The sequence below is a fragment of the Rattus rattus genome, chromosome 16, assembly GCF_011064425.1.
Source record: "Rattus rattus isolate New Zealand chromosome 16, Rrattus_CSIRO_v1, whole genome shotgun sequence".
NCBI classification, from domain to species: domain Eukaryota; kingdom Metazoa; phylum Chordata; class Mammalia; order Rodentia; family Muridae; genus Rattus; species Rattus rattus.
The window spans coordinates 30,998,032-31,022,134 of NC_046169.1; the positions used below are offsets into that span (position 1 = coordinate 30,998,032).

Genomic DNA, 24,103 nt, shown 5'->3' on the forward strand with positions numbered 1-24,103 from the left:
TCTGCCCCTACTACCTCTTAACTCCCTCCCCATGCCCTGATATACTATATCATCTGTGGCTGGTCCCTCAGGGGGAAGGGCTGCCTCAACATGGGCCCACAGAGGCACCCCCTTCCCCCACACCTCATCACACCTCCATAGACCATATCCCCACTCTCTTTATCTCTTTATAAACATATCAGTTATAAGCCACCATATGGGTACTGGGAGGCATGGAGACCTAACTGCTGAGCTATCTCTCCAGCCCCAATCGTTTCAATTACCATGAGCCTCCACTTATACCGCCTTTATCCCTGGAATCCCAGCCTTTCAGGGTGGAGGCAGGAGGACCGTGGATTCTATGAGTACCCCTCCCATCACACACAGACACACCACCCTAGACGATATAGGAGGTTCAGAATGAGGCCAGATAAAAGGTTGGCAATTTTTAGGCTTGCATATACTCTTAGGTGACTGTAAACGAAGGCAACAGTGGAGAATCCTTCTGTCCAGTCTGTCTATCTTAGCTTGAAAGCAGACTGTTCATGGCAACTGTTTCTACTTAATCTCAGCCATCTGAATGTCCCCATCCCAAATGGTCGCCTTGTCTGAACATCAGCCGAGTTAATGGTCCTGTTGCATCGTGTGTGTGTGTGTGTGTGTGTGTGTGTGTGTGTGCGCGCGCGCGCGTGTGTGTGTCGTCTGTAAATGAGCGTGAGCGTCAGCCTGTCTGTCTGGACTGTAAACTGCTGGCCGGGAGAGGCAGGCTCTGAGCTGATTTTCTCTGTGAGTCACGTAGCAGCCCAGGTAATTAAGGCTCTAATGAGTGGCCTGGCTATGATCTTTAGAAAGGGAAGGAGTCCTTTTCATTTTCTCCTTCATCCTCCCAGTGCCTCTCAGGCCTGAAGGGAAGTTGACTTGCTTTTCCCTGCATTGTCTAAGAGCCCTGAATAGGATAATTGGGGTCCATCCGCAGGGTCTACTGGTGAAGGTCGGAAATGTTACACTTTCCCATTTCTTTAACTACTGGATGCTACAGACATGTAGTTAGGAACAACTTCAAGTGGAGATTTTGCCAACTCCGGTTCAATTCAGGATGGAACTGGCATTTTGTGTGCTATTCAGTGGGCTGACTTTCAAATGGATGAGAACCCCAAAGCTTCTTTTGGCCTGTCACCGATTGTTGCCGTCGGGGTGCAGTATGGAGTGCACGATTTGGGAAGGGAAATGGGGTTCAGGGCTTCCATCATCCTCGGCAAGCACTCTCATAGAACTGCATCCCTGCCCCCCTCTTCCCCTTTTTTGTATAGAATAGAGTTTATTTAGGGCATGGGGAGAGGAGTCGAAGGAGTAGTAGAGACAGAGAAAGGGAAGAGAGAGAGAGAGAGAGAGAGAGAGAGAGAGAGAGAGAGAGAGAACAGTCATGAACGTGAGCATATGGAGAGAGAAGGAGTTGGGGGGAGAGAGGGGGAGTTGGTAAGGGACCAAGAGCAAGAGGAGAAAAGAGGAACCCCTGGATTGTTTTAAAATTATTTTTTGGGCTGGAGAGATGGCTCAGTGGTTAAAAGCACTGACTGCTCTTTCAGAGGTCCTGAGTTCCATTCCCAGCAACCACATGGTGGCTCACAACCATCTGGAATGGGATCTGATGCCCTCTTCTGGTATGTCTGAAGACCGCGACAGTGTACTCATACATAAGATAAATAAATCTTAAAAAATATTTTTATATCTGTCTGTTCATCTGTCTACCTACCTATCTGTGTATGTGTGTGCATGCATGTGTATGTGTGTGCATGCATGTGTATGTGTGTGCACATGCCCTAACCCAGGTGTGGAGGGCATAGGACAGCTTGAGGGATTGTTTTTCTCCTTGCAGTGTGTGAGTCCTGAGGCTGGAACACAGGTCAACAGAGGTGATGTTTCAGGTCCTTTACCTGATGAGATGTCTGTCTGCACTGCCCCCTCCCCTGCACCTCCATTTTAAAATTGTTGTGTGGTCCCAATCCTCTTCCCGCAAAGGATTTTAACTGGGATAAGGCAAGGCCGGTTATATGGAGTAGAAAGATCATTTGTCCTCATGATAGCAAATGGTCCAGCAGTAACAAATGGGAGCTAGGAGCAAGAGGTCTAAAAAAAAAAAAAAAAAAAGCTGGGTGTGGTGATCTTGGTCATTGGGAGGCAGAGGCAGAATAGCCATAAAATCAAGGCCAGAGTGGTCTAGCATACTAGGGTTAGATTAACCAAGCTATGTTGCAAGATCCTGTCTCAAAAACTCAGTCCTCCCCACAGAAAAGTCTTGAATTATTTTTCAAAGAATTATTTATTTGATATGTAAGAGTACACTGTCGCTGTCTTCAGACACACCAGAAGAGGACATCAGATCCCATTACCGATGGTTGTGAGCCACCATGTGGTTGCTGGGATTTGAACTCAGGACCTCTGGAAGAGTGGTCAGTGCTCTTAACCGCAGAGCCTTCTCTCCAGACCCAGCAGTATTTTTACAAGTGCTGTGTTGATTAGAGCCTGTCCCTTTGGGAAGGGTTGGGTTAGATTAGCAACAGGGTGAAACAGCTCTCTGAGACCCATCTGCTGACTCTCCCATCTGTAATGGGAGCTGCAGAGGTCACGATGGAGAGCTACTGTCTGAGGAGTCAGAGGAAAACCTGGTGTAGTTCTGCTCCAGATGGACAGTGTTCTCAGATATGTAAATCAGGCATTGGTTTGCCTACTGGGCAAAATAACTTGATAGTCTACTAGCTTTCGGTTATTTTTTTAAAAGATTCATTTATTTTGTTTTATATGTTTATATGTTTGTTTTATATGAATTGTTTTGCTGGCATGTACACGACAGGTGAGCCTAGTGTCTGACAGCAGAAGAGGACTTAGGAGTCCCTGGAACTAGAGTCACAAATGTCTGTGAGCCACCTTGTGGATGCTGCGAATCGAACCTGTGTCCTCTGCAAGAGCAGCCAGTGCTCTTTAGTGCTAAGTCATCTCTCCAGACCTAATTTTTTTTAAAAAAAATTTAATCATGTGCATGTATGTTTGTCTATGTAGAGTTATGTGCATGTATGTGCAGTGCTTGAGGAGACCAGAAGAAGGAATCAGAGCTCCCCGAGGTGGGTTAAAGATAGTTGGAAGAGTTTGTCAGTGGTAGGACATGCCTTTAATCCCAGAACTTGGGAGGCAGAGGCAGGTGGATTTCTGTGACTTCAAAGCCAGCTAGGTCTAGAGAACAAGTTCTCTAGGACAGCCAGAGCATACACACGATGTTTTAGTTAGGATTTTACTGCTGTGAACAGACACCATGACCAAGGCAACTCTTATAAGGACAACATTTAATTGGGGCTGGCTTACAGGTTCAGAGGTTCAGTCCATTACCATCAAGGTGGGAGCATGGCAGCATCTAGGTGGACACGGTGCAGGAGGAGCTAAGAGTTCTACATCTTCACCTGAAGGCTGCTAGGATGAGGGTCTTAAAGCCCACACCCACAGTGCCACTCCTACTCCCAAAAGGCCGCACCTACTGGAACTGGGCCATACCTTTTAATAGTGCCACTCCCTGGGCCGAGCTTATACAAACTATCACACAGGAAAACCATGTCTTGAAACAAGCCAAAACCAAAACAAAAAACCCAACACGTCCCCCCATCCCCAAATAAACAGTCAAGAGGTCTCTGATGTGGGTCCTAGGGCACAAACTCTGGTTCTCTGGAAAACCAGCAAACACTCTTAGCCACTGAGCAACCAATCTCTCTAGTTCTTACATCACTTATTAAACAAACAGGACTGACAGACGAAAAGAGGCTCAGTTTGTGTTTGTATCCAGCAGGAGTTGAATAGTACATCTTTCTTTTTGTTTCAAGAGGTATTAAAACCTACTGATAATGGCTAATCACTGATACTATTTTTTTTCTTTTTTTCGGAGCTGGGGACCAAACCCAGGGCCTTGCGCTTGCTAGGCAAGCACTCTACCACTGAGCTAAATCCCCAACCCCACTGATACTATTTTTATTTAAAATATTTATTCTTATTTTATTTGTATGAGTGTTTTGCCTACACATATATCTCTATACCACACGGTTGTCTGGTGTCCTCAGAGGCCAGAAGAGAATGATGAACCAACAAGTGCTCTTAACAACTGGGCCCTTTCTTCAGCTCTGATAATAATAATTTAAACTCCGGAAAACTGAGTGTCTTGAGAAATAGAGATAGAAGGGACAATGTGAAAGGACAGATTGGAAGGATTGTAGACTCGGGGTTGGTTTTAAGGGCTTCACTTCCCAGACTTTGGACTTTGTAGTGAATTAGGTGGGAAACAGATATTCACTCACAAGAAGGTGGTCTTCCCTCTTGTTTCACTATGAGAACTTACAAACTGAAATAGCTGCCTGCAAATGGCATTTGTGAGAGGTTAAAGAAAAACATGTATTCTTGTCCTTACAAAAGCAGAGTAAGAACGCAGGCATGGTGGTGGCTCATGCCTTTAATCCTAGCAGTAGGGAGGCAGTGGCAGATTCTACAAAGGGCTGCACGGTGACGCCTTGTATCCAATAAATAAATAAATAAATAAATAAATAAATAAATAAATAATGAATGAATGAATGAATGAATGAATGAAAGAAAGAAAAAGTATGTTTTTTGAGGTAGGATTTTACTGCATAGACATAGCTGGCCTAGATTTGGCTTTATAGACCAGACTGGCTTCCAACAAATGGAGATCTTCCTGCCACTGCCTGTACCTTCAGAGTTTTGGAGTAAAAGGCGGGAGCTACCACATCGCATGCAAATATAATTAAAACGTGTCAATTTAATTCCATTGCTTTTAAATACAATTATTTAAAAATGTCTTTTGGGCAGGGTAGAGCATTCACATCATCTCAGTTACTGTGGTGATCGCCAACAAGTAAGATAATCGCGAGTTCGAAGCCAAGTTATGTGTCTTAAGTAAGCTATTGTTTCAAAAAGGGGAGGACTTTTCAGATGAAGGTCTTTGTTAGAGAGTTTCCCTAGTATACACTAGGCGTCGTGTTCAACCTTGTGTACTGCCAGAGGTAAAAAATGGGAGTGGGGGGGAGGAAGATCAAATTAGACGAATACACACACAGTCTGTAGTTCACTCTGTGTCTAACCAAAATCCTTGCCTCTTTCATTCTATCGGATCCCTGTCCACGTCGACTAGGAACCTGTTCACTTTGGCTGAGCGTTCCTGTAGGGAATCGATTTCTGGAAACACCATTTATGTCCCACCCCCTTATTAACGTTTGGATATTTTGATTGGCCGTCAGTCTCCTTTGTGTTGTATGATTGGTCGAAGGCACGCCGAGACACGGAGGACCCGCTGCTGTGGGAAACAGTCCTGGGCGGGCTTGGTGCCGGGCGGGTGCCGCCATGGCGTAAGGCGGCTCGTGGGCGCGGCGCGTGGCAGGCCTTGAAGGCCTGTCATTGCCAGCGTCCACGAGAGCCAATACTTCAATCCAATGATGACCAACGGGGTAGTGCACGCCAACTTGTTTGGCATCAAGGACTGGGTGACGCCCTATAAGATCGCGGTCCTGGTGCTGCTGAACGAGATGGGCCGCACGGGAGAGGGTGCCGTCAGCCTTGTGGAGCGGCGGAAGCTCAACCAGCTGCTCCTGCCACTGCTGCAGGTGAGAAGCGCCCACTCTTTCCCGCTCATTTCCACGCGCTTCCTGTGGGCCCCGCCCTGCGCCTGGGGGGGGGGCGGGCAAGGTCCAACCTGGGGCCTGGGGGGCGGGGTTCATCTTGTAACTTTCTGCTCTGGAGGAATTTGGAAAAATAACGTGAATGCTTCTAGCTGACGTCTATTGTGCACCTACTATGGTCAGCGTGAATTCTTTTTGCAGGTCCACATTAGGCTCCTGTATAATCTGAGTGATTAGGGGTAGGGCAACTGTTTGAGAGCCTTGGTCGTCTGAAAAGTGGGATACTCCATGCTGTCCAGTTCTGCTTTGTTTTCAGAGAGTTTCACTATTAATCCGTCTAATTGTCGAGTACTAGTTTGAAAAGGACCTTGATAAATGCTACTTGTTAAATGTTCTTCCACTTAACAAGTCTTGGAGCTCTTGCCATGTCAGACAAAAAGAATATTCTTTTTATCAACTGCATAATATAGTTCATACTAAGATAACCAACATAATTCGATAAGGTTTTTTGTTCTTGTTTTAACATACAGGCAGTTTTAGTTCTGTTTGTTTTTCCAGACAGGGTTTCTTTGTGTAGCCCTGGCTGTCTTGGAACTAGCTCTGTAGGCCAGGGTGACCTCCAATTTAGAGATCTCCCTGCCTCTGTCTCCTGAATGCTGAGATTAAAAGGTGTGTACCCAGCCATATAGGCTATTTTTTTTTTTTTTTTTTTTGGTTCTTTTTTTCGGAGCTGGGGACCGAACCCAGGGCCTTGTGCTTCCTAGGCAAGCGCTCTACCCCTGAGCTAAATCCCCAACCCCAACAGTAACTTTCTAAAATGGCTCCAGTGTGTAATTTTAAGCCTCGTGTAGAGAAGGTATTGCTTCTGGGGTTAGCCAGCCTTCCTTCCCAAGTTCAGGAAAGGATGAGATGTGTTTATACTCATGAGAACTACCGCTCACCTTTGTTTAGTGCCTCCCGGGTAAAAACAAAGTCCCTCACATTCACTCACTTAACTTTTGCCATCAACAAAGGAGACGGTTATTAAGTCCATTTAACTGATGAAGGAGATAGGCTCAGTGTTGCCTGTTTACAGAGTGACAAAGAAAAGAGAGCCTGTCCTATGAATCTTGTTCATTTTTCCTTTTTTTTTTTAATACTATTCCATTGACTAAACCAAAAAAACCCACAACTGTGAAGTATGTCCTGGTGTTGTGCATAGTCAGGAAAAATCCGGAGTCCATATTTATCATTTGGAGTGATTGACAAATGCCTCTCTACAGTTGTTTGTCAGTCTGAAGCCCTTTGCCCGCTATCTCTAACCTTCCTGTTTCTCCTTTACGCAGGGCCCAGATATTACACTGTCAAAGCTGTACAAACTAATTGAAGAATCGTGTCCTCAGCTGGCAAATTCAGTGCAGATCAGGTGAACTTTCTTTCTGCAAAGGGCTGGGTGAAGAAAGACTACAAAGGAGTGGGTAGCTGTTAAAATGAGAGGGGTGTGGCTCTGCTGGGAAAGTGCTTGCCTCCCATGCACAAAGCCTGGGTTCTCTGCCCAGCACTTTAAACTAGCCATAGTGGGATACAACTGTAATCTATGCATTGGAGGGGGGGTGCTAGAGGCAGGAAGAGCAGCAGTTCAAATTCTTCCTTGGCTACAGAGTGATCTGGAAGCCAGCTGGGGTACATGGGGAACTAAAGCTAGGCTTACTCGAGGGGTTGTTTTTCTAAGAACCCTTATTGAGATTTTTTAAATGGCTAACATTAGACATAAGGTTTATGTGTTCTTCTCCCCCCCCCCAGGTGTATTATTTCACGTGGAATAACCTCCTTTATATATAGTTGTTTTAGATAATTCCAGTTTTACTTTGACGAGTGTTATACAGTAAGCGAGCAGTGTACGATACTCTTGGGGAATATGGGAGTGACATTTTAAGTGGATTATAAAGTTTGTCTTAGAAGCCACAGCTTTAAACAAACCTTGAAAAGCAGAACTGTTAGTAATTCAGAAATATGAAATGTGGAAGATGTTCAGCAGGCTTTGCTAAAACATGCATCCCAATTTTCTCATTCAGAATCAAACTGATGGCTGAAGGCGAATTGAAGGATCTGGAACAATTTTTTGATGACCTTTCAGATTCCTTTTCTGGAACTGAACCAGAGGTTCACAAAACAAGTGTAGTAGGTATGAAATTTGTCAGAAGAGCAGAGAGTGTTTCCACTGACGTGAGCAGCTTTTTGGGGGGCATCTGTCATGACTGGTGTACATGAACGCGCAGGCTAGGGTGCTGGCTGTGTTGTTGTTTCTATTTACTGCCTTCCTGTTTGTTCTGTATTTAACCATACCTTGCGGGAAAGCACCTCTGGTTCATCTGTAGTAGTTAGCCTGCTTCTGGGGTCTTTCGGTGCTACCCAGCTCTTTTCACAGTCCTGCAGACCACTTGCCTGTGTTGTGCCACTGTAAGTGGGGGTCAGCAGCCAAACTTAGGAAGCGAGGTAAGTAAAAACACACTCTTCCTTTAGTATGTGAAGTACGTGCATACGTGACACTTCTTTGATGCTTTTCTACTAACCGTCCATGCCCCTCCCCTCTGACTCTGTTGCATGGCCATTTTTATGTTAGTCAGCGTCAGTTGTTTACTGCTCTCCTGTTCCCAGGTCTTTGATGTACAAGGTCGACATAGACTTTCCTCTTACAGAGACTGAGTTGTGCTGGAAGAGGGGTGGCAGATGTTACAGAGGAAATCAGTAAATAAGATGATGTAATTACTCCTCAGCTTTGGACTAGACCCACACGTAGTAACTGTGGTAGTTTCAGAGAGTTTGAATAGCTGTGGAGAAAATGGGGGCCTGGAGGGGTGGAGATTCGAGAGGCCTGAGACCTGGCCGGAGCATGCCGGAAGAGCACTCCAAGCGGAGGGCAGCACCTACGATTCCTCTGAAGGAGGAATGGGGCAGGAGTTGTTGCCGAGTCCTGGGATGTCAGTTAATGGTTCGCCTCCTCTGTGGTCCTCTCTCGTAGGTCTGTTTCTGCGTCACATGATCTTGGCCTACAGCAAGCTTTCCTTCAGTCAAGTGTTCAAGCTGTACACTGCCCTGCAGCAGTACTTCCAGAACGGGGAGAAAAAGACAGTGGAAGACGCTGACATGGACAGAGAGGATGGAGAGAGACAGATGGAGAAGGAGGAGCTCGACGTGTCTGTCAGGTAACTCGGCTTCCTGTCAGGGTCCTCTTCCAGTTACGGCCTCAGTAAAAGTGCTGCAGTCCATTCTGGTCTGGACCCCGTGAGCTGGCCGTCCCTTCTCTGTCCCGGGTGTCCAGGAGGTCAGCCCACAGGCTACAATTGAAGTTTTGTGTCCTGTGGCTTTGGATCAGCTGGTGGGAGGCACAAGTGGGCAGTCCACAGGTGGAAGGAGAGTAAGGTCAGTGTGGATCCATGGCTCCCTTCCTTTGGGCTTATGGGGGTGGCTATAGGACACGGTGTCTGTCAGATGATCTCTGTACTTCTGTGACCAGGGAGAAGTGTTGACAGGCCTAGGTATAAAGGCCCATTGTTGTCTGCCTGAGGAATCATCTTCCTCACCTGATGGCTCCCCTGAGCCCTCCCTGCTCCTGTCTTTGTACTCTACTCAGATTTCTAGGTTTGAATGTGCGGTTTCTGTCCTGTGGGGTCATCAATCATCAGAGTCTGAGAATCAGTTGAGGGCTTCCTAAAGCACAGGCATTCACCATATTCAGGTCTCTATAAAATGTCCTAAAATTAGCTTACAATATAATGGATTTCTACAAGCTGTTTTTTTTGGGGGGAGGGGGCAGCGGCACATATTGTCATTATGTAGACTGACCTTAAAATCATTATATGGCCCTGGCTGGCCTCAAACATGAGCACTTATATGCACATCATACATAAAAAAAAAAGTTTCCGGCCAGGTATGGTGATGCATGACTTTAACCCCAGAACTCAAAAGGCAGAGGCAGGAGGAAGATCTCCATTAGTTTGAGGCTAGCCTGGTCTACCTAGTGAGTTTCAGGACAGCCAGGATTTCATAAAGAAACCCTAGCTGGGAAAAAAAAAAAAAAAAAAGATAGTTTCCTGTATTTCTTGACTAATTTGATTATTTGAAACTTTTTGCTTTGCTTTTACAGTTTTTGGTCCAGGGCTGTGTGTGTTCAGCAGGTGCCCCACCATTGAGCCTTTTCTTAGCTATTTTTTTATAATAGTTAATTGGCGCCCTTTTTGACAATGAAAAGGAAAATTTAAAATTTTTATGTGTGCATAGTTTCTCTTTTCTTTCCAAGGGTATGGCTGGAACCCACAATCTCACACATGCTAGACATGTAATTTCTGTTGTAATTCTAGCCTTTTGTAATTTTATTTTATTGTATTATATGGGAAGAGAAATTACCCTTCTCTTTTTGTAGTTATTGGGATTTTTTTAGCTTTCTATAGGGAATTTCTTTTTCTGGTGAATTAGTATTAGCTCTGGAAAAGGGAAACACAAGTTCATGAGGTAATACTGGGAGCTCTGCGCGTCTCCCGCCTTACATCCCCCTTTCTGAAGGGAAGCCCCGCTGTTTATTTTTCTGACAGGGCTTCGTTCGCTTGTCTAGACTGGCCTTAGACTCAGGTACACAGATGACAGGTGTGAGCACCCCTGGGAGCTCCAGTTGTTATTTGAGAGTGGCAGGGCCAAGCATGTCCTCAGTGGTACAGACCCCGCCTTCTGTGAATGAGGCCTCACCATTCAGTGCCAGAGAAGCAAACATTTAGAGCCTGGCCTGCTCGGTCCTAGCTGTTGGTCGAGTGTCTAAGACTCCAGTTGCAGAGCAGACAGTGAAGTTAGCTTCGTGTTGTGTTCAGCTCTGTGGCTCAGCGGCAGCATTCATGTCCCGCCCGAGTGCAGGCCTGGAGAGCACACACACCCTGTGAGCTTACTGTGGAGCCCCTGAGGCTGTGAGCGAGGGGCTGCCTCTGCAGCTTTTCCTCTAAGGAAATCCTGTGTCAGTCTCCCAAACTCAGCTATCCTGTGAGTGTTTGCTGAGCGCTTCCCTATGCCAGGCTCAAGGCTTGGTGCAGTTCACTCTGCAAGGAGGAGAAAATTCCCGCATTCATACCAGTAGGTAGGGATGGACAGATGGTAGATAGGGAACTAAGTTTAAACTAATGAGGTAGAATTTTCAGAGAGTCAGCATGGTAAAGAAGTGAAACAGAAGCCATATTTGGTAATGTGTGTAGTTCCACCACTAGGCAGGGACTAGGAAATGATCAAGGAGGCAGGAGGATTGTTAGTTCCTGGTCTGCCTTGGCTAGGCAGTGAGTTCCAGGGTAGTCGGGCTGTGTAGTAAGAGCCGGTCTTAATGAAAGAAAGACTGGCATAGTCACAGGATTAAGAGTGCTAGGAGTCGGGGAACTGTGGTCGAGGGCTGTATGGCACAGTGTTCTGAAGATTCATCCATGGTGTATCAGACGCCTGCAGAGGCCAGAAGGCTGCCATGTAGCTGTCAAACCTGGGTCTTCTGCAAGAGCAACACTTGCTCTAAGCACTGAGCTATCTCCCTAGTCCAAGAACTTCCTTTTGTAAAAGGCTGAATAGCATTTTACATGTACATACCATGTATTTGCTTATCTACTGTTTGTCAGTGGATAATTGAGTTGCTATCGTGTGATCTACAGATGTGTGTTTGAATCCCCCATTTTAAACATTGAAAATGTCTTAAATAGCTTTTTAACATGAAGCCTAGGCTGCCCTTGAACGTCCCCTCTTTCTGTCCAGCCTTATGAGAAGTGGCTTTATAAGGACGTGTTACTGTAATTTGCCTTGAACGTTTAAAGAGTTTACATGATTTTATGTTTCCGTTTTCCAGAGAAGAGGAGGTATCTTGCAGTGGTCCTCTGTCCCAAAAACAAGCAGAATTTTTTCTTTCTCAGCAGGTATGTTCCATATAGCTTATCATGAGCTTTTTTTTTGTTTATTAAGACCTGTGATGTTCTGTATTGTCATGTCCCTCTAAAGTTAATGCGTTTATTTGCAAGACTGTGGTATAGTGGCTATGGTTCCTAGCTGCCTGTCATTTTATTCTTCTCTGAAGACATTCATTCCATAATGGAGTGTGACCAAGAGCCCATTCACTCGTAACCTAGATTGGCTTCTTCCTTTCTGCAGTTATATACTTAATGTGTAGTATTGAGGGGATTGAGCCCGTGTCCTGTGCATGCCAGGCAAGCACTGGCGCACAGTGGCTTAGTTAAAACCGCTTTGGCTCCTGAGGGCCTGCGCTTCCAGCCACTCACCAGAGCCCTCTGGACTCAAGGATGAAAGACACAGGCGCACCAGCTAGTTTTGACGTGCCTTCCTAGCTCAGTGACTGGGCATTTCTAGTCCTCCCCCGGCCAGCACATGCTCTCCTCTCCAACTCTCCTGAGTCAACTTGTTAAATCAACATTTCATCTCTGCTACCTCAGACCCAATCAGGGAGGTGGCCTCTAGGGCCATTTCCCTGGATTTTTCAATGCTGGAAGGCTTTTAAGTTTCATTTTTCTCTTTCCTGGTCATGGTGATTCTCCCCTTTCCTCTTTCTTTGGCCCCTCACCCACAAAAATCTAAAAGTTTGGCCCTGTCTCTCTGCCCAACCATTGGCTCAATGGCAATTCTTTATTATCAGTAGAAGCCAGCTTAGGTTTGGAAGCGTGACTTTTTGGGATCTGAAATAAAAGAGCATTAGAACCATTCCCTGACAGTTATGTCCCCAGTTAACTTTCCCCCATGTATATATGACTATGGTGAGGGTGGATGCGTGTGGGTCCACTGTATGCATGTGCATGTGGAGCCCCAGTGTGTTGTCCGGTGTCTTGCTCATAATTGCTCTCACCTTAGTCATTGATGCGGGCTCTTCAGTTGATCTAGAGCTTCGCAAGCTGCTAGTGTAGCTAGCCAGTGGCTCTGGGGATCCCTCCCTGCCTTGCTAGTTCTGGCATTACAGTGGGCTGTACACCTACCAACTTGTCCTTTTGATGTTCTCAAACATACGTGTACAGAGAAAGGTGCAGACAGGCTGTGTGGAACGGTGCCTGTCACTAAGTGTGTGGATACAAGTGCCTGTCACCAGGCCTGATGACCTGAGTGGGTTCAGTCCTGGGACTCCCATGGTGGGAAGAGAGAACAAGTTGTCCTCTGACTTCTACACATCCTCCACCATGAGCTTTTTGTTAGTTTGGGATGGGATTTCATTCTATAGCCCAGGCTGGCCTCATGTCTTTGGATTATAAGCTTGAACCACCACATCCAGTGAAAGTGCTGTATAGTGACTGCCTGTATCATTACTCTCGGGATTCCACAATTATGTTTTACTCTGTTTATAAAATAATTAACGTGCTCTTTCCAGCTAAGTTAGGTTTTATCTCTTGGGGTAGGGCTGATGTCTCACTGTGAAGCCTAGACTATTGACATAGACAGTTTTCTTGTCTTCCAGTGTGCCTACCTTTCCTTCTTAACTAGAAGGTTCAGTGTGTGCACTTGTGTCTGTGTGAGGTGTCTGCGTTATGTGCACATGTGTTATGTGCACATGTGGTTATGTGCACATGGTTCGGTGTGTGCATTTGTGTCTGTGTGAGGTGTCTGTGTGTTGTGTGCACATGTGGTTATGTGCACATGTGGTTATGTGCAGATGGTTCAGTGCCCTGAGAGGCCAGAAGGAAGCACCTGATCCCTGGAGCTGGAGCTGCTGGTGCTTGGTGCAGGCCATCTGACGTGGGGGCTGGGCACCGAGGCACGGCCTCCTGCAAGAGCAACAAGGGCTCTTAAACCCTTAACCATCTCCCCAGCCCACCTTTTTACTTTTTTTTTTTTTTTTTTTAGGAGCTGGGGACCGAACCCAGTGCCTTGCGCTTCCTAGGCAAGCGCTCACCACTGAGCTAAATCCCAACCCGCCTTTTTTACTTTAATATAGCTCAGTTATAGATCCTAGTGTGTGTTGTTCCAGATGTGCTTCTTACAGCTGTAAGTCGTAGTTCTTCATTATTGTGTTAATGCAGACTACATAGTTTTCCTGTGCTATTTTATACAATATAGAATTTAAATTTTTTGTCCTGTTTTTATTTTGTTCATAATTTTCTTCCTTAAAAAGATGTGATATTTGAATTTTAGCTGGATGTGGTAATATGTGTCTTCAGTTCCCACCATGGAGAGGCAGAAGCAGCAGATTTCTGAATTCCAGGATAGCCTGGTCTCCATAGAGTTCCAGGGCAGCCAGGGCTGTAGAGTGAAGCTTTGTCTAAAAACTAACCTAACCTAACTGAGTTACCCCATGGTAAATACCAGTCAGTCCAGAGTCCAAGTGTAGAATTCCTTAGCTGTGGAGCCCAGCTTTCCTAACGTGGTACTGCATGTCTTAGCTGTGGGAGGAAGTGTTTGTCATTTGGATTCACCTCACACCCTGGTGCCCTGCAGATGGATTAAAGAGTTACATGTACCCAGGTTACTCTGTAATTAGACCGGAGGCCGCCCCATATTAAGTTTTAACTGTCCCTGGGTGGGGAAAGCCTTAGTGACACAGAGGAAGGAACCAGGCAGGAGACAGTTGGTTTTTCAGCATGAACTCAATGTTGGCATCGTCACATTCTCAACTTAATCAAGGGCAGAAAGTGTTTGCAATAAATGTGAGTGAGAGTTAGCAGTGTTGCTGTAGAAATTGTTTCAAAGACAGTTTGATGAGGAGACAGAGTTTATCATCTGTTACTGTGTGGAAAGAAGAACAGGCTGGGCCGCAAAGACTCCTGGTTAAGAACACATGATGCTCTTCCAGAGGACCAACAACCGCACAGGCTCATAGCCATTACTCCAGTCCCAGGGTAGCCAGTGCCCTCTTCTGGCCTCTGTGGGCACTGCACATATGTGGTGCACTGACATACCTGTAAGAATACCCACATACATAGAATAAAAATAAATCTCTTTTTAAAGAAAAGAAAACAAAATAAGATTACTATTATATTGTATGTTGGGGCTGGGGATTTAGCTCAGTGGTAGAGCGCTTACCTAGGAAGCGCAAGGCCCTGGGTTCGGTCCCCAGCTCCGAAAAAAAGAACCAAAAAAAAAAAAAAAATATTGTATGTGTGTGAATGCATTGCCTCCTTGTGTGTGAACTACATGTATGCAGTACCTATGAAGGACGAGACAGTGGCAGAACCCCCGGAAAACAAATGCATGGATATTTCTGAGCTGACTTGCTGCAAATTGAACCTGGTTCCTAGAAAAACTGTCAGTGCTCTTAACCGCTGAACACCATTTCCCCTATCCCCTACCGATCTAACACCCCAGTTCCCCAAGATAGGGTCTTACTGTGTAGGTCTGACAGGCCTGGGACATTCTCTAGACCAAGCTGACCTCAAACTGACAAGGACTCTTGTGCAGCCTGAGTGCTGTGATCATAGGCTAGACCTGCCACACCATTCTTAGTTGTTTTGGTTTTTGCTGTTTTTTCGAGACAGGGTTTCTCTCTATAACAGCCCTGGCTGTCCTGGAACTCACTCTGTAGACCAGGCTACATCCCACTCTGCCTCCCAACTGCTGGGATTAAAGTTTTTATTTATGAACATTGGTGGCTTGCCTGCATGTATGTCTGTCAGTTGCGAGCTGCCATATGGGCACTGGGAATTAACCAGGGTCCTCTGGAGAGCAGTCAGTGCTCTTAACTGCTGGGCCATCTCTCCACTTCCTCCTCACTCATGTTTTTAAGACAAAGTCTCAGTCTGTAACTCTGATCCTCGTGGAAACGCCTCTTATGTGCTAAGATGACATGTTCGGCCATTAGACCTAACCTCATACCCGCAATCACATACACACGGAAAAGCTAGGATGAAGTTACCACCTGTACCACTTACTACCAGGTCTGAGGGTACTATTGTCTCAGCACATAGGAAGCTGAGGCAGGGGGATTGAAAGACAAGTGCCAGTTCCTTTCAAGAAAAAAAAAGAAATACTACTTATAATCTTATTTTTCTTTTTTTTAAAGATGTATTTATTTCATGTATGCGAGTACACTGTCGCTGTCCTCAGACACACCAGAAGAGGGTATCGGATCCCATTACAGATGGTTGTGAGCCACCATGTGGTTGCTGGGAATTAAACTTACGACCTCTGGAAGAGCAGTCAGTTCTCTTAACTGCTGGGCTATCTCTCCAGCCCCTCATAGTCTTATTTCTAACTGATAGTATTACTAACTTCTTAATTTCATTTGTAGCCATTTCATATCTTTTGGCATTTTTTATAATGAGAAGAAAAATGACTGAAATTTTCCTGGGTTGCATATTGAGACTTTGTAAATGAGTTAAAATGGAGGATGAAGAGATGGCCCAGCGGTTAAGAGCACTGAGGGCAAAAAAATGAAATCTCTGAGCTTTTTGTGGGGGTGAGGTGGGGTGGGGCACTGAGAAGCCAGTCTGGTCTACGTATCGAGGTCAACCAGGGGACATGGAGAAACCGTCTCAAAAGACAAAATGAAAGGCCAAGGGCTGGTGGTGCGCGCCTTCATCCCCAGCACTCAGGAGGCAGAGGCAGTGGCTCTCTGAGTTTAAGGTCAGCCTGGTCTACAGAGTGAGTTCCAGGACAGCCGGGGCTGCACAGAGAAACCCTGTCTCAATGCACACCCCCCCCCACACACACACACAGCTGTAGCTGTTTCTGCATTGTATCTTTTTTCTTTTCTTTTTTTTTTTTCGGAGCTGGGGACCGAACCCAGGGCCTTGCACTAGGCAAGCGCTCTACCACTGAGCTAAATCCCCAACCCCTCAACATGGTCTCTTAGGGAGACATTGAACATCCAAACCATAGCAAAATGTGTTGTGTAATTGTTCATTCTCTCCATGTGAACTAGCAAGCTGCAGGACTGGGCAGGAGATGAACACGTTATCCGTCTGGAGAGTTCACAGTGCTGGGAGTGTTCAAGTGATAGATTGAGTATGATCTGGCAGCTGCTGCAGGAAGGGAGAGTCCAGAGGCCTCATGGGAGCGTGCGTGGCCTTTGAGACCTGATAGACAGTAAAGTATAAAATGTAACTGGGACCCACTGGGGTTTGCTAGGTCTGAAAGGAGCACGTGGGTAAGGAGTGCAGGCCCGGAGACGTATGTCTAAGGGAAGGGAAGGAGCGTGTGCTGGTGTGAACATGGTCAGTGTGTTGAAAAGGCACTCGGGCGGATGAGGTGGCTGTCAGCCAGTGTCAGTCCCTGGGTTCCCTCTGGGTTCCCTGTTTCTAATGTGTTGTCCTTGTGATTTCAGGCTGCTTTGTTGAAGAATGACGAGACTAAAGCCCTCACCCCAGCCTCCTTGCAGAAGGAGTTGAACAACCTGTTGAAATTTAATCCTGATTTTGCTGAAGCTGTGAGTTTTGTCCAGAATTTGTTCCTGGGTTGTAAGGAAGGGACAGTGCTGCAGTTCAGTATGTCAGAGAGCCACACAAATTTTAGATTCTAAAAGAAATCACATTTTTGGCAAGATAACAGCAGGGCCCAGACCACAAGGTTTCCCCACCATCCCTGGGCCAAGGGCCTACTACTGTGTTCTCTCAGTCATCTTGGGTGTGGCTTTAAACAGGAGATGGTAGACGAATAGATTATAAAAACATTTGAAGGTTGGGGATTTAGCTCAGTGGTAGAGCGCTTGCCTAGCAAGCGCAAGGCCCTGGGTTCGGTCCCCAGCTCCGGAAAAAAAGAAAAGGAAAAAAAAAAAAAAAACATTTGAAGACTGAAAAATTGTTTTCCTTTCTCCCTTTTGGGAGCGTTTTCAAACAAATTTTGAAATTAAATGTCCTATTAGATCTGTTCCTCCGTGAATTTCTTAATGTAAACTTCAGATGATACTTGATTTGACATCAGATTTTATTCACGTCAGAACAGTTCTATTGTGTTTCCCAGTACCTGAGACATCCCTTTTAGAAGACTGCTTTAGTTCTGTGCTTCAAAGCAAAAGGACAAGAATTAACTCGCTAGTCGGTTTTTACTGCTATTCTGTCTTAAGTTGAACGTTTAGAAGAATTAACTTCTAACTTGTACATGAATCGGGGTGTGTGCTTGTGTGTGCGCGTGTGTGCTTGTGTGTGCGTGCGTGTGTAAACCTGAACAGACAGCTAATGGAGTTGTTGTCTGTGGCCTGTTCCAAGCCAGTATTTGAATCTCTTACTTTGCCCCTGGAGAAAAGATGACGCTGACCATGGCTCCCATGAGACTACTGATTATTTCTTGTTTCAGCATTACCTCAGCTACTTAAACAACCTCCGTGTTCAAGATGTTTTCAGCTCAACGCACAGCCTCCTTCATTATTTTGACCGCCTGATTCTCACTGGAGCAGAGGGTAAAAGTAATGGGGAAGAAGGTTATGGCCGGAGCCTAAGATACGCCGCTCTCAACCTGGCTGCCCTGCACTGCCGCTTCGGCCACTAGTAAGTTCGTAGACTTCTGTCCATGCAGACAGGGAGGACCAGTATCTCAGTGTTCACTGAAACTCGTTTGTTTTTTTTTGTTTTTTTTTTCGGGGCTGGGAACCAAACCCAGGGCCTTGCGCTTCCTAGGCAAGCGCTCTACCACTGAGCTAAATCCCCAACCCCTGAAACTCGTTTTTAAAGATAATCCACCGCCTGGAGGGGTAGTGCACCCTTTTAATCCCAGTACTCAGGGGCAAGGCACATGGATTTCTGAGTTTGAGGCTAGCCTGGTCTACATAGGGAGTTCCAGGCCAGCCAAGGGTATGTAGTGAGACCCTGTCTCAAAGAACAAAAAGACACTCTTCCACTTGTGATGGCACAGGTCTGTGATCCCCGCACTGGGGAGTTGGAGGGAAGAGGACGGATGCAAGCTCACGGCCAGTCTGGGCTACGCAGAAGACTCTGTCATAAAACAGAGCCAAAAACAAACAATCAAAAAAATTATTTTTAGGGCTGGAGAGGTGGCTCAGTGGTTAGAGCACTGACTGCTCTTCCAGAGGTCCTGAGTTCAAATCCCAGCAACCACATGGTGGCTCACAACCATCTGTAATGGGAGCTGATGCCCTCTTCTGGTGTCTGAAGACAGCTAAGATCTAATCCCTTGAACGACTTCCCCAGTTCATTTCCAACATCTTCCCCTATATATGTACAGACAGCTATAGTATACATATATATAATAAATAAATCTTTTTTAAAAAATTATTTTTAAAATGGAGAAAGAAACTGACTTGAGATTTTTCTAAATTTGTTTTTGGCTCCCAGATTGAACCTTTTTGTAAGTGGAAAATCTTCCTTAGTAGTGTGCCCCCTGCAGTCACTGTGTAGCAGTGCATGCTTCAGTGCCCGAGCCTGCTATGTTTTTTGCTTCTAAGAGCAATCGGCCATTCAGTGAATTAGGTCATTAGGTCAGGGGTTCCCAGAGGGACTTTGGAGGCAGTGGTGGTGCTGCAGAAGCTATTTTCGGTATTTATAAAGCTAAGGAGGGTGTGTCGCTGGTAGAAGGTGCACAGACTTTGGAAGTTCCGTGCACTTTTACATGAGTTCAGGCAGCCATGATATGGAACCGGTTGGCTTTGTTATAATATATGCCTGGCTTTATGGTCTGTTTATTTTGCTTTGTGGAAAAGGCATGAGAACTTGTAGTCAGGAAGGAAAAAAAACCAATTTAGGCAAGTGTGTGGACACCTTCTCATGGAAAAGACTTAGGTAAGAGAGGCGAGCCTTGGCTGCACAAGTGGCTGCCAAAGCAGGGTAGGACTGCGAGTCACCAGACGTAGTCTGAGAACCTCAGAACCTCACAACAGCGGTGTGGAGCGCAACCCAGAGCGGGGTGGCAGCAGGGACATGCAGGCCCCAGGCTCACATTGCAGACTCACTGCTTATGTGAGATTCCGTAGTAGCTTACAGTAGCTCACTCCCTCTTTGCTCTAATGACCTGTAGATGAAGCATTTGTTTTATAAACTCCTCTTAGGGTTTCATCTGGGGATGCTACAGGACCCTGTACAAGTCAGTTCAGTAAGTGCCTTGGCATTGAGCAACCGCTCCAGCCCCAAAGACCTTTGTTTCTCTTAACAGGATTTTGTGTTTCTCAACTGGCCTTGAACTTCTGGTCTTCCTGCCTCTGCCTCCCAAGTGCTGGGATTTCAGCCGGGCAGCCCCACACCTGTTTATGTGGTGGTGGAGGTGGAACCTTAAGCTAGGCGAGCGCTCTGCTGACGGTTACAGCCCTAGCCCTGTAATGCTGGACATTTTGAGAGCTGCTTGTTTGTCAGATAATGCTTCATACGAAGCTCCACTGTGGGGGCCAGGGTGTGCAGGAGTGAAAATAGAGAAGCACTGGGTGAGGCTTGTAGGAGATGCTGTAGCTGGTAGAACGGTACAGGTACAGGATGTAGCTGCAGTGTTGTCCTGGTGTGGCCAGGCTGAGAGCTGTGGTAAGGAGCTGCCATTGCTGGAAGGAGGATCGTTCTGGTCTTGCTCCAGGTCTGTGCGCATGCCCAGTTGCCAAGGTCACAGGTTAGTCCTGCCTGTCATCTGCTGACCTGAGATTGGAACACAGTCATAGGGGAGCCAAGTGGTCTGTGCCTGTGTTTGGAGGGCAGTCACAGTGGTGGGAAGGTCCAGAGTGGGAGCTTACAGTTTGTCTGAGCGGTATGCTCCTGACTCTGCAGGTAGGGAAAGTGGAAGGTGACGGTGGTCAGCACTGAGCTGCAGACCAGCCGAGCCCTGAGTAGTGAGGAGGCTGTTGCTTCCATCTTGGGAGGCTAAGTGGGCATCACAGCACATTTCAGAGAGGAAACCTGCTTGCCCTTTGCTCTTTTTGAGCCTTTTTGAGACAGTTTCATGTAGCCCAGCCTGGTCTCTAACTCCTGACCTTCCCTCCAGTTATCAGGGTCACAGGCCTGTGCCACCATGTCAGGCTCTTTAACTGAAAGTGTCTGCTTGCCTTCCTTAGGTTTCTGCATGTTAGTCTCTAGTCCTGCTGTAGCACACTGTACATTCTCTCAAACTCTTCTCTCCTAAGCCTAGCACTGTGCGGCACCTGCTGTTTAATGGAGCAGTGTTCAGTGTGACACTGAGGACCTGTGTATGACAATGTGCTCCCTGCTCTCGGTGGCTCTCAGTCTAGGGTGTCACACTCTGCTCAGCATAGAAAGCATTGAAAGAGGTGCAGCATAGGTGAAGGTCGCTGGCTTCTCTGTTTGAACGAGCAGTTAAGGAAACAGCATAGGACTACTTAATTAAAACTGCACCGGTGAGGCTGTTGCTAATGTTGGAAGAACAGTCACTGTGTAAGTTTTTCCTTAGGCAAGTGCCCTCTGAGACTTCTTACACTGAGACTCTTCCATTGAGGTTCCAGCAGACGACATTAGTAAAGCTTCCATCCTTTTATTTGCTCTTGGAAAATCAAGAACATAAGGCCTGACCTGTGCCAGTTAGAGGTTTGTGAAGTAGTTAAATAAAATCCACACAGAGGCTGGAGAGGTGGCTCAGCGGTTAAGAGCACTGTCTGCTCTTCCAGAGGTCCTGAGTTCAATTCCCAGCAACCACATGGTGGCTCACAACCATCTGTGATGGGATCCGATGCCCTCTTCTGGTGTGTCTGAAGAGAGTTACAGTGTACTTATATATAATAAAGAAATAAAAAAAAAAAGATTAAGTAAATAAACAGAAGGCAACACCTAGTAGTATTTAATGAAGCATTGCAAAGTGACGAGGTGCTTTCAGTAGGGAGGGCTGAGAATGGCTGGTTGGACTGCAATAAACAGTGGGAGGTTGGGGGGGACCGTCTTGATTTTTCAGGGGACAGTTGACATGTGAGGAGAGAAAAAAATGACCAGATATGATAATCTTCAGAATGCTTCTGAAGGCTTTTGTTTATTATTTTAATGATGATAAAGTAGCAACTGCATATGGTGGGTTGGTTTTTTTGTGGTTTTGTTGTGTTTTAAACAATGTAGAAAATAACTTAACGGAAAGTAAACTATTAGTCTTTTCCTTGCTGTCTTCTTGGCATTGGAGAGCTGGAACAAACATTTTAGAAGCAGCAAGGAAAACCATTCCCTTTCCTAGACATCCCCGAGAGGGTCGTCCCTGCCTCCACAGTGGATGTTTCCTGCCCCTGGGGTTGGGCAGCCAGGAGAAAGCAGTCCATAAATAGCTACAGCTGCAGCCAGAGGCTGCACATGGACGGGCTGTGCGCGGTGAATGACTTCCTGCTACCGACGCTTGCATGCTTGCGATTGTTACTGGGATATTAATGTTTAGTCTGTCATTAGTCAACAGGCAGAGCTCGCCCTGCAGGAGGCAATTAGGATTGCCCAGGAGTCCAACGATCACGTGTGTCTGCAGCACTGTTTGGTGAGGCCGTCCTCTGGTCTTGGGATTTTGCATGGGTTGAGGTGGCCTCCCGAAGGCCCAGTTTCAATCAGGTTGTTGTGCAGTGGGATCAAAGGTCCTTAGCAGTGAGGGGAAACTATGTAGGTGAACACAGGGACTCACAGAGGGCCCCATGGTCAGATCTTTCTTAATTGGTGGCATTTGTTCTGTTTTGAGCACTTTCTATACAACTCGACATGAGACAAAGGGTCGGTTGCATTGACTTTGGCATCGATGAGACGATGCCCTGTACTAGTAACTGGGGAGAGCTGGTGTAGCAAACAGTTACCAAGTTCATAGACTACGGAAGCTCTTACTCACCTGCGACCCTCAGCTCAGTTAAATGCTGGGTGGGAGCTCCATGCTTCCTTCTGACACGCCTACACTTGGGGCTGTCAGAGAAAGAGGATCAGTAGCTTGCTTATCTCAGTCTGGCTTTGATCAAGATTTTAGTAAGCCTAACAGGTTCACTTATACGCACAGTTCATATCACAGTATTGCAAGGGTTTATCTTGTCCCGTTAAAATTCTTTCTTCCGTCTGTCCACATTGATGTTCACTGGAGAGCCGCCATTGCCATTGTCATGACACTTTTGATGGTTGTCTCTCGCCAGAGCTGGCTTTATGTGCTGGGGCAGAAGAGAGCCGATAGCTATGTTCTTCTGGAGCATTCTGTGAAGAAAGCAGTGCATTTTGGGTTACCGGTAAGGCTCATCTTTCTGTGCGATTGTTAAAGTCAGTGGTGTCGAGCCTTTGTCTCTTCTTCCTCCCCTGTGTCATAAACCAGCAGGCCTTGGAGTGGGTATTCCCACACGTGGGCTTGTCGTTGTTGGTTTCTGATCGAATTATTAATCACACCACTAAATTCTGGTGGGTAGGTCTCTCTCAGTTCCCTTTGTCCTAATAACATCTGTGAGAGCTCCACTTATCGACTTGATAAGCGATCTTTGGTTAGTAGTTTATTGAGCAGCACTTAGTACATTTGCACCTAGAGAATTTATAGAAAAGGTTTTTTCTTCTTTTCTAGTGCTGGGGCTAGAACTCAGCACCTCACCCGTGCTAGGCAAGGGCTCTGCCACTGAGCTACATCCTCGGCCCTGGGAGCGCTTAGTTTAAACCAAGGATTGGCAAACAGCTTGTGTTTTAAATCTGGTCTGCCTGCGTATGGCTGTTGAGCCAAGAATGGTTTGCATGTTTAATGGATGGGGCAGGAGAACAGCCACAACTACGCAGAGACCGAATGTGGTCTGTACTGTGTGGCTCTGACCCTTGCTAGAAAGTTTGCTCCTCCTTGTTTTAAATAGTAAGCCTGCTGGGAAGGCCTGTTCTTCTCATTCTGCATGGCAAGAAAAGGCTGAGTGTTGCCTTGGGGACACCGAGGCCATGCAAAGGGTGTGGTTTGTATGCAGAAAGTAGGAATGGCCTTGGGGTCTAGGCTGCTATTGGAAAGATATTCTGTCTCAGCCTCTGCTGTGACAGTAAGACTTACGCCTCATTCTCAGGAAATTTGCAGCAAGATTGAGAACCACTTAATGTACACATTAGTTCAGTCTGAGCATTACCTGTGTGCTTTCTGCTGGGAAGGAAACATACATGGACCGAATTGAAGTGACGCTTCACAGACTGCTTAAATATACTCTGCTTATGGATTTAAACCGCCTTTTTAGATGAGCTTTTTACCCTTGAGAATTCCAAAAGCTAAGAAGATACTCATTGCTCATGAAGGCGTCCTTTTTTAATCTCCTGTTACCTAATGTGCCCAGCACTGTTTGCTCTGTTATCTCATTGTAATCCTTACCACGATTCTCTATGATAGGTTTGATGCCCATTTTACAGATGAGGAAGCTGAGGCTTAGCTAAGAAGCTAAGTGACTGGCCCTAAGTCACACAGTAAGTAGCAGAGGCAGTGTCTAAGTCCAGGTTACCTAATGTTGAAGCCCTGGCTCTTTGCCACGTACCCTCTGCTTCTCTCTCAGCCCGAGAGTTTCAGGAACACATCTCTCATGGGTCAGGGTTAAGACCAGGTCATAGGTTCTTTAAGTAGAGCTGTCACTGTGCATGTGCTGAAATGTGAAATCCACCACATTTCTGAAGAGCAAAACAAATTCTGTCATGTAATCTCTATCT

At 46.2% G+C, this 24,103-nt stretch overlaps 1 protein-coding gene across 2 annotated transcripts in view; it reads left to right on the forward strand.

Moving 5' to 3' along the window:
* The first annotated feature begins 5,318 nt into the window (after window positions 1-5,318).
* Anapc5 (anaphase promoting complex subunit 5) overlaps window positions 5,319-24,103 on the forward strand; it is a 33,054-nt gene continuing 14,269 nt past the window's right edge. Inside the window, exons 1-9 of one of the 2 annotated variants that reach the window (XM_032886474.1) lie at window positions 5,319-5,630; window positions 6,971-7,050; window positions 7,700-7,809; window positions 8,647-8,830; window positions 11,491-11,557; window positions 16,897-16,998; window positions 17,865-18,055; window positions 21,878-21,959; window positions 22,591-22,680. In XM_032886474.1, the coding sequence (XP_032742365.1) occupies window positions 5,460-5,630; window positions 6,971-7,050; window positions 7,700-7,809; window positions 8,647-8,830; window positions 11,491-11,557; window positions 16,897-16,998; window positions 17,865-18,055; window positions 21,878-21,959; window positions 22,591-22,680 (1,077 nt within the window). In that variant the 5' untranslated portion in view covers window positions 5,319-5,459. The remainder of the gene's footprint in view (window positions 5,631-6,970; window positions 7,051-7,699; window positions 7,810-8,646; window positions 8,831-11,490; window positions 11,558-16,896; window positions 16,999-17,864; window positions 18,056-21,877; window positions 21,960-22,590; window positions 22,681-24,103) is intronic. The other variant, XM_032886473.1, reaches the window with a different exon arrangement.